We start from the raw sequence: 10,269 nt of genomic DNA, 5'->3' as shown, positions 1-10,269 counted from the left end.
TCGATTCTCAGCACCACATATAAAAAAAATTGAATAAAATAAAGGTCCATCAACAACTAAAAATATACATAAAAAATTTTAAAAATGCATATGATGATGCTGGTTTTCAGGGTAACTATGAGAATTAAATGAGCCAAGGTGCATAAAACATTTTCTTCCTTCATCAGCTTTCTTCCTGTAAGACAGTGATTCTTGATTTTGTTGGGATCACTGACTCTTTTTTAAAAAGATGAAAGCTATGAATTCCCCACTCCAGAAAAAAATGCACGTGGTCATGTAGATGTACAAAAAAATTTACATACAATTTTAAGAGGGATTTAGAACCACAGAGACTATCTGTGATCCTCTGGGGATCTATTGATGCTAGCCAAAGACTCCCTGGTCTCAAAAGTGCTAAACAATCCTCTAATAAAACCCACCAGTATCACAAAGAACTACCAAGATTTCTTCTCCTAAAATGACATAAAGACTGTCATTTTTCAATTTATAGAGAGGGGGGAAAAAAAGAAAGAAAAAAATAGGATTTGATCAATTTCACGTTTTTTTCTCCCTTAATTTTTTTTAAACCTTTGGCACCTGCTGCAGCTTGTGAGCTAGTGGGTTCTCACAGATGGCAAAGTGAATGAGAGAGCAGAAAAATGACTATGAACAGAAACGCTTGGAAATATGATTTCATAAAATTATTTTATGCATGTAGAGATTTTTGAGAAGAGCTGTGCACATCAAAAGCCACCACAGCATCAGCCTTGAAGACATCCCCGTGGCCTAAGGATGTGACCCCTGAATCACAGCATCTGGGAAATGCATGCCTAATGTTCTCTGGTTGCCACTGAGCCCCCAAGCACACCCCACTGTTGAATCTCATTCATCTCTGAGCAGAGCTGCTGGGCTAACTTTTCATTTGTGAATTTTAAAGGGTCCACGCCCTGATAATGGCTAAAAGGGATGCTTTGGGAGGGGAATCTGAATGTCTTGCCTCCTTGAAGCTGTTCCATGCTCATTTGACTAACTTATCACCTTTATGGGCCATTTGTCTTGAATGTAATTCAGACCTTTGTGGCTTCTTTTCACAAGGAATTATATCCAGTTTAAAATAGGCCCAATATAAAGTGATGGGTGGGCACCAAATCATTTCCTAGCTACTAGCCTTAGAGGGAGGAGGTATTAAGGCACAGCAGGAAGAAAGCTTGGCTCTCTGGCCTGCGTCTATCACTACCTGAGCATTCTGTGTGTGCCCATGATAGCTAGGCACTGTGCCGGGTGCTGGGGGCTCATGAGGAGGACACACCTAGGTCTGGCTGCGTTGCACTAGACTTTGGCTGAAGCCCTTAGAGAAAAGTTAGAAGTTGTGGGCAGGAGACACTAGACAAAGGCTCAGAGGCAGAAGAGAACTCAAGGGATTTTGACAATGCAGGATCCCTGCTGAATAGGAATGGGCTATCTCTCTACTGCCTTCCCTCGACTGGACCTTTCCACTCTGGAGTCCTGCCTGCTGAGGCTGGGTCTAGCAATGGAGGCTGAGACGTGCTAGGGATGAAGCCTGGTTTCTGCAGCCTGACAACCCCAGCCAAATCCCAGCTTCACCAACTGTGCCATCTTGGGCAAGCTTTAAAACTTCTCTGAGGATCAGCTTCCTCCTCCATTTGCTGTATGGGTAGTGAGATAAGCTCTGGCAAGTGCCGCTGTCATGCCTAAACCACGACAGACAGGTCGGCGATGATAAAGATCCCATCCCAAGCGCCAACTCCATCAAGAGTGGCTGAGAAGGTTTCCTGGCCCCATGCCGGCTCAGTCAGATAGAAGCTTGTGTTTAGTTTGCAATATCTTCCAACAGGCAAAGGGGCACACATGCTCAAGAGTGGAGAAAACCAGCCATACCCTGCAGAGGGAGAGGTCACACAGGCAAAGCACCAGGATCTCAGCCCAAAGAAGAGCACTCAGAAAAGCCTCCTTGGCTCCCTCACCTTTGCAGAGACACAGAGAAGCAGCCGCACTTGAGCAGGCCAGGTATTCCTGGACCATTCGCTCCACTCAGCACAAAAGATACCCAAAAGACTGTTTTGAGTCTGTCTCCTTGAGCCAAACTAGGCCAAGAGACCTCCTCCCTCTAAGACTGGTAGCTGGGTATGATATGGTTCCCACCCATCACTTTGTACTGGCCTATCTTAAACCAGATATAATTCCTTTTGAAAAGAAGCTTCAAAAGTCTGAAAAAAATTCACTTAATTTCTCCCCACTTTGCATAGAAACCTCTACCACCTTATCCAAACCATCCCTTTTTTTCTCTTTCTTCTTCTCACATCCTGTCTTTTCCTCTTCCTCCTCCTCAGCAAACAGGGCAGGTCTCCTAAGGAAACCCTGGTCCCCAGGCAGATAGGACCTGCACACACCCATTCCTCCCCAGGTGGGCTGGAACTCGGCACCCCCAGACTAGGAGCCAGAACTTCTGGAAGCCCACTTGTACCAGGCAGGGTGCTTGGTGCTTCACTGCTTTATATTTTGCAGTTGGTACAATATCAGCTCCTCTTGCCCAAGGAGACTGCTGAGCTCCCAGAGGCAGAATGACTTTCCCATGGCCAGGCAGCTAGAATCAGCTCCAGCTAGAATGAGCTAGAATCAGCTCCAACTCTGGCCACACCGCTGAGCTCCCTCTGCTCAAGACACGTCCAAGGAGAAAGGGTGTGGGACTTGGATGAAGAGCAGCCAGCGTGGTCCCTGTGAGAGGTAGACTCCCTGGTGAGTTCAGAAGGGACACTGTGTTCCCCGGGAGGGATGCATGGAGCTCAGCACATAGGTACTGCTGAAGCAACACCATTGAATGAATTGTTACAGATGAAAATGTATTAGGATTCAGGGATTCTGAAAACATTAGCTGGGTGCCTACCCTTCATTTATTCACACTTCGGTTGTGCATTCAACAGATTCATTCATTTATTGAAAATTGTGTGCCACTATTCTAGATTCTGGGGATAGAAGAAACACATATTTCCTGCTCTCGTGATGTTTACAATCTAATATAAGGAGACTGAAGGAAGAATATACATAAATTCAGATGTGCATGAAATCATTTCAGACTGTAGCACATGCTACAGTGGTAAGACAGTGACAAGGATGGGTGAGGACGCTTCAACTCTGGTGGCCAGGGAGTCGCTCTAAAGAGGTAAAATTGACATCAGACCTGATGGAAGAGAAAGGAATAACCACTCTGAGATTTGATTTGAGGAAATGACCATTCCAGGAACACAGAACAGTAGTAGAAGCAGCTTGTTGGATAACAAGTTCACAAGAGTTTATGAATGAGGAGGAGGGGTGGAGACGCAACATGCTACTTTGAAGGGACTAATTGCCAGGGACCACAATAGCTAGGAAAAAAGTTTCTGAACAGTTGAGAGATGCATCTGTCGCGGTCAGCTGAGCCTTGGTCCTAGAAGACCTGGTAAGCCAAGAGCTTGACTTTAACCTGAAAGTAAGAAAAGACCTTGGGTTCAGGATGCAAAGCAGGAACAAGATAGAAAGTTCTCTCGGAGGAAGAAGTGGGGGTGGCAAGGAACCAGGTTAGAAGCAGGGATGCTCTTAGGAGGCCTTTGCAATTGTCCCTGAGAAGAAGCGAGGAGCTCTTGATTAAAGTAGCTATATGTGGATAGAAAGGAGGGACAGTTTCCTGAGATATCAAGAAAATAATATAGGCAGGTCTGAATGATTGGTGGAATATTGGGTGCAAGTGATGTAGAAGCACTGAGACCCCAGGACCTAGCCTGGTTACCCCAATTGACCTGCGTACATTTCTCTTTCTGAATCTAGAATTCCTGTGGCTTCCACTTGCAGGTGAACCCGTTCACAGTTCCATCCTCCCCACAGGTGAAGCCTCTCTGGTTTTTGGTCAGGGAACTCTCCCCTGAATAAGCCTTCTCTGTCTCCACCTGTTCCTGGTTAATCTCCCAGCTCAGGCTTCAGAACCCTCATCCAGGTCCAAGCCCCTCCCTGCCGAGCCCTGAGGCCCTTATGCTGGCCCAGACCCTCCAAATTCTTTTCCCAACTATCCCTTTGGTTCAAGAGCCTCAGTTAGCCTATTCCTTCCCCAGACAAGCAAAAGAGACCATTGGGGCAATCATGTAATGCAGACACGGGAGGTCTGACGGCAGATGGAGTAGAGAGCATCAGTCAAAGATGGGATGGGCCCCGGGTCTCTGGCCCAGCGGTAACTCCTAACAAAGTACAGTGACTGAGGGCACACATGGAGCCATAGTGACCTGTGTCCAAATTTACCTTCTCTGAATCAGTTTCTTTATCCATGGAATGTTTTTTTTTTGTGGGGGGGGGGGGGCGGTGCAGTACTGGGGATTGAACACAAGGGGACTCAACTACTGAGCCACATTCCCAGCCCTTTTTATATTTTTATTTAGAGACAGAGTCTCGCTAAGTTGCTTAGGGTCTTGCTAGGTTGCTGAGGCTGGCCTTGAACTCACAATCCTCCTGCCTCAGCCTCCCCAGCAGCTGTATTTTAGGCATGCACCGCCACGCCCGGCCTGTTTCCTTATCTATAGAAGGGGTGTACTGATTGTCCCTTCACCATAGATTCTTGTTCTACGGTCTAAATTAGATAATGCATGGCACACAGTAGGCACACGCACAGTGTTTGCATTAATATTAGAGAGAGAGAGCAGTCTCTACCTATGATCTAGTGGATCCATGAGTCACGATGCCCTCTCTCTTAGCAAGGTCTTTCGCCATTATCCATTTAATATGAGCAGCTCCCAATTTTTATCATCCCCTTGACCAGAGAAGCAATGCAAGGAAACTGGTATGTCTCACCAATTATGCTTAACCACCCTTCTGGTGTTTGCTGACCCAGTGACATTCATGGATAGCAGGTCCCCTGTGGTGGGTGATAGCATAGACCCTCCCCCTGAGTCACCAGCCAAGCTTCAACCAACAATTCAATACTTGCAGGGTTCTGTGAAGTCTTTCCAGAAGGATCTACAATCCAAACTCAAGACTCAGCCTTCTTACATCACCCCATCACCTGGAATGCTGTTCTCGCCATCATGCCCACTGTGATTCCAAGACGCTGCCCACCTCCCTCCTTCAGACATCCTCCCTGAGACCCTGAGGTTTTGGTCAAAGGGGGACAGCGATGCCTCTTCAGAGTTCCCCATGTGCTGAAGAAAGAAAAAAACTGCCCTAACTGTGCAGTTTGCTCCCCAAAAGCCACTAGCAATCCCACCCCATCCTCCAGCCTCCTAGAGGTGGTCAGCCCTGTGGGGAGACTTTCCAACCCAGAAAGTGATCCATCACTATCAGCAGCACTTGAACCTCTCGCCTATAGAGGGCACCAGAGAGCAGAAGCCCCTATGGTCATCCAAGGGTATTCACTCCATCACCCCACGGTGACAGCAGTGTTAGCAGGGACCCTGAGGAGGGCCAAGGCATGGTGGCTGCCATCTGGGACCAGAGCCTCAGGATACAAGTGTCCCGCAGGCATTTCCACACGAACCAAAGGTTTACAACACCAGACTCAGTTAGGGCCACCAGGTATACAGAATTAAATTTGAATTAATTAAATTTGCCCCAGTTAAATTTGAATTTCAGATACACAAGAAATTTTTTAGTCTGAATATGTTCCATACAGCATTTGGGACATACTTTACACTTAAAATGCATATATCCAAAATTCACATTTAACTGGAACATTCTCTTTTTTTAGTATTATTTTGGGTTTTGTTTGTTTTGCTAATTTCTGGCAAACTTAAGCCCAAACTCTACCGGGTGTGAACAAGGAAGGCTCTGACGGTAGGATTTTGGAGTCTTCCTGCAGCCCAACCCGGTGGTCAGATGAGGTGGGGGAATGACGAGATGCTGTAGGCCAACATGAAAACACACCAGCAGCCGAGAACCAGGCTTAGGTCAAAATAGACTTTATTAGTTGGTCTGTCTTTACAAGGCTGGGTCAGGAACCAAACTGCATTTCCCAGGGGGTAGTGTGTGTGGCCTGGTCCATCCAGAGAAGGACCTACATTTCACAGCCATCCACCCAGTCCCTGAGATCCTTGCCCTGGCAGTGATGCCTCCAGGCCTCCCTAAAGATGGAGAACAGAGAAGACGAGAGATCATATCAGCGGCAGCCCCAGGCACTACACAGAGAAGAACATGAAGGGGAAGAGAATGCCCCTAAAGAATTCAACAGGTAGCCTCCTTACCTTACCACTGAAGACCACTACTAATAGGATCAGGTTTACCCACAAGCCAGTGGTCGGGCCCTGGAGTCTGGAGCCCTGGTCCTTTCCCTATGCTTTCATGCTTCTGGTGGCATCACTATCACCAGTGTCACCTTGCATACGTACAGCCCTTTACAGTTTACCTGGCACTGTCTCACCCGTCTGCCATTTATCACCACCCCCCTTCCTGCCCTCGGCAGCCCATCTAAGTAGACAGAAGAGATATTATGTTCCCTTTTTTCCAAATTAAAAAAAAAAAAAAACTCAGACCAAGATGCAAAATCACTTTCCCAAATCCCACTGCTACTAAGTGACAGAGCTGTGCCCACACCCAGCCCTCCTTGGCTACCAAACTGTGTCTTTTCATTGTTGGTTACTACATTTCATAGGCTCTTTGGAGATCATGACTTTCTACCAGCTCACAGCTTGACATACTGAGGGAGCTAATCAGGGCCACAGGGATCCTGGGGTCTCAAACTCTCGGGGGCACCAGGCTCTGATAATTAATGCCCTCTATGATGTCAATGTCAAAGAGCGCAGTGAGCAAGAGTGCCCCAAAGGACCTCTATACATCTATCTTCCCAAAAAGATCGATTGGCCCGTTTGTCTCTTCCATGAGCTCTTTGCTTGGATATTTCTGAAACCCAGGACCCAGCACCAAGCTTGGCATGCCTGAGTCTTCAGTCCATGTGTGCAGTGTGAATGAACAGCGTTATGTCCACCTTGTGGGACCAATTCCTATGACTAGCCTCAGCCACCTGCTCTTAGGGGTATATTCATGCCAAGAATTTACTCCCAATGTGTAAGAGAGAGAGAGAGTTGTTCTTTGATTTAACCCATAAGGACTATCCATCTCAGGGTGGTGGCCATTGGATTTGTGCCTGAGCCTACATTCCCACTTCCTGACTCTATAGAGGTGCATGATATCCCACGGAGCCTGCCCCGCCCCAGACTCGGTTCCTAAGCCTTCCTCTGTCCTCAAACCATCACATTGCCAAAGCTGTGGTCATTCCAGGCCATTTCCAGACCTTCTCTAGATTCATAGTCACTTGCACTCCCCCTCTCCCTCTCAGGCCACCTATCTCACCTGTCCCTCTATCTCTTCTAATCCTTCATGCCCAACTCCTCTGTTGGCCAACAGTGGTGCACCTGTCCCCACACAGACCCTACAACTCTCACCTAGACTCCTATAGAGTCACCCAAATAGGAGCTCCCGCCCTCTCTCCCTCTTCCCTCCGCTCCTGGACTAACATTCAGTGCCTTCCAAGCTTCCCTCCCAGCCTTAGCACCTGCCGTATCTGTTCACGGTGTCCCAGCCCCTGGGTGTTTTCCCAGATGCTGCTCTCCCCCACCCATGCTGACTTCTCCTCCAGAAATATGAGTGGAGGAGAGATCACAGACTAAGTAGGAGACTCCCGTCAACAGAGGCAGCTGGGGAGCTCCTGACCCAGAGGCACCCCGTGATCCATCCATCTAGTTCAATGGCCCGCCTGACTCTCATCTATTCTAAAGATGGCTTCAAAGGCCATCTTCCTGAAAGCAAGAGGAAAAAGGTGGAGAAGGTGGAGCTCCAGAGCCCCACGCCCACTTCAAGCAGAGAACCTCTACCTCAATCTGATGTACATCCTGACCTTTCATAGAACATTTAGGTTTTATATAAAAGATGCCACCGTTTAAAAAAAATTTAACAATCTTCTCAAGCCTTGGCCTTGAGGACCTCTAAGCAGGCATCCCAGATCTTGGAGGAACCCAGCTCAATTGTGTGTGCCCATGGGGCCACCATACATCGCTTGACCTCCCTAAAACTCAAGGCGTCATCTACAGATACTTCCTTGCTTGGACTCCCCACCCCAAAAGTTATAGTGAGGATTAGATCGTAAAGCTTAGAAATGTGCCTATGACAAAGTGGGTACCCCAAAAAGGTTAATTTACACCAGTCTTGGCCACACACCACCTTGGAGAGCAGGGTCCACCCTCAAGCTACTTACCAGTAGCCCAGACCCTTGGGCCCTGAAACTATCTTCATGACACAGACAACAGCATTCTTGAGATCAGGGGTCAACAAGTCTGGAGTGGGAGGCAGAGAAACACAAAATTGGGAAGCAGGGGGCAGAGCTAGACATCTGGAGTCTGGGGGCACAGGTATCACTCTCTTGCTCTCCCCCTCCATCAGAAACAATCTTCCCTCCACTCTGAGACCCGTGTCCCACCTGGGACCCCAAGTCAGATGGAAGGAGGATCCACTCTCCTCACTTGCACATTATCTGTCTCCTGGGGCATCCCTACGCAGGTCTGAACTGGGCAGAAGCAAATGCTATTGTAGAGACCTGACCCCAGCCAGCCCAAGGCCGAGACTCAACCTACCAGAGCAGTACATCTTGCACAAGTTGAGGGAATCCAGTGAGAGGTTTCTGCACCACTTCCGGCTATTGATCTGGAAAAGGCCATTGTTGGTGCTTCCGTCTGCCTCGTGGTCCACAGCAGCTGTGTTGAAGCCACTTGTGAAGTAAGCGAGGCAGACCCCTGTAGGTGACAGAGACACTGCCTGGACTGGTACCCTCACAGTATGGGTCCCACGCACTGGCTACCCCAGCCTCACCCCCCCCCAAGTGAGGACCAGGGCAGACACCTTCTCGCCTACTCTGCCGTTGGATCAACTGAGGCTCAGAGGGCAAAGTGATTTCCCCAAAATCACATACAGCTGCCACCTAGCAAGGGGGTCAAAACTGGGCCTCTGGCCTCCAACTCCCAGGCTCAAGCTTATTGCCCAGAGCATCGTAAAATCCAATCCGCACGTTTGATAATGAATTTGCTTGCAGGAACTAAATCTTTAGAGGCAAAATTAGGAAAGACATGAGTAGGATCTGCAAACGGTTCTAGAACTGAAGAGAGGAAAAATAAATCCAGATGTGTCTGGACCTCACAGACAAAGCTTCCCAAATCGGCCACCAGCTGGAGAAGTTTGGTATTACTCATTTGTTCAATTTGCCTTTTCACTTGGCCAGGAAGAAGGTCGGATCCCCGTGGCCAGGATTATAAATTTAGCATACTAAATTATTCGGACCTTTTGACTCCTGCCTTTGCCAGAGCGGGAGAAATGAAGAGATGGTTCCAATCTGGCTGGGTGTTTCCTGCCTACTAGGCATTGAACTCCAGGCTGAGAGTTCTCAACCTGTCATCTCATTTACTCCTGGTTTTAGAGATTAGGAGCTGAGGCTTAAAAAGCCCCCAAGGCCATCCCCCTTTAATGAGAAGGAGGAGGAGAGGAGGAAGTGGAGGTAAGAAGGAGCCAGGGGCCAGCCAGGGAAAAAGGTTCTCACAGTCAGCCAGTTCGTATCCCCGGAAGCCGTCCAGACCCATTCTGTGGAGCTCCTTGGCCAGTTCGCAGCGACTGAAAACCTTGGCCTGGCTGGAGGTGAGCAGGCCGCTGAGTAGAGAGACGAGAGCCAGCCAGGTGACCCTAGGTGGACTCAGTCGCCTTCTGGGTACCCGGCTCCTGGCTTTCATGCCAGTTGCAGAGATGTAGCCCCCGCCACACGGGGTCAGAGCTGAGCTTTGGGATGACAGGCGGTTCATCAGCCCTGGTGGTCCCCTTCAGACACCTACTCCTTGGAAGAAGAAGGGGCAGAGCCTGAGTGTACCCCTGGAAAGAGAAGAAGGTGAGGTCCAGTGGAGGAATCGGCTCCTCGGCATCCCCTATGAAGCACCTCCCCATCCTCCCAAGACCCTGGAGGATTCCTGCGACCTACATCGGTCCTTTCCAATCCTACTCTACTCCACCCTGGCCCAGCAGCTGGGGAGAGAGGAGGGGAAACTGGGAAGAAAATGAACCCTCTGAGCTCCACGCCACGCACGAGGCATGATTTGATCCTGAGGCTCATGATTTGACAACTGGGAAGGGACAAAGTTTGGCCTGAGACTGAAGTTGGTAGGAATCCAAAGCCCCATTGGGTTATGGCCTGGAGCAGATTTTCCAGAGAGATGGGCTGAGCTGTGTCATCACTGTCAGTCTGTAAGCCCCACTACCAAGAGACACCCCCTCTTCTAGCCTCCA

The 10,269-nt window shown here is 48.8% G+C and overlaps 1 protein-coding gene across 1 annotated transcript; it reads right to left on the bottom strand.

Annotated features, from left to right (window-relative positions):
* Nucleotides 1-6,010: 6,010 nt before the first annotated feature.
* Nucleotides 6,011-9,788, bottom strand: Spaca3 (sperm acrosome associated 3). Its single transcript, XM_026389018.2, has 4 exons — nt 9,536-9,788; nt 8,580-8,738; nt 8,204-8,282; nt 6,011-6,077 (listed from the first exon to the last, which is right to left on the bottom strand). Exons 1-4 carry the CDS (start codon nt 9,720-9,722, stop codon nt 6,011-6,013), a joined length of 492 nt encoding a protein of 163 aa, XP_026244803.1. The 5' UTR covers nt 9,723-9,788.
* Between the last annotated feature and the right edge of the window lie 481 nt (nt 9,789-10,269).

Source organism: Urocitellus parryii, chromosome 7 (assembly GCF_045843805.1).
Source record: "Urocitellus parryii isolate mUroPar1 chromosome 7, mUroPar1.hap1, whole genome shotgun sequence".
Taxonomy (NCBI): domain Eukaryota; kingdom Metazoa; phylum Chordata; class Mammalia; order Rodentia; family Sciuridae; genus Urocitellus; species Urocitellus parryii.
Note: the sequence above shows the minus strand (reverse complement) of the source record. Positions and strands in the feature narration are given on the sequence as shown.

Coding starts and splice junctions, on each gene's coding strand:
- Spaca3 (XM_026389018.2), bottom strand. CDS start 9,722: ATGAAAGCCAGGAGCCGGGTACCCAGAAGGCGACTGAGTCCACCTAGG. Junction 8,739..9,535: donor GGGATACGAACTGGCTGACT/GTGAGAACCTTT, acceptor TGTCACCTACAG/GGGTCTGCCTCGCTTACTTC. Junction 6,078..8,203: donor CCCAAGGGTCTGGGCTACTG/GTAAGTAGCTTG, acceptor CTCCATCTTTAG/GGAGGCCTGGAGGCATCACT.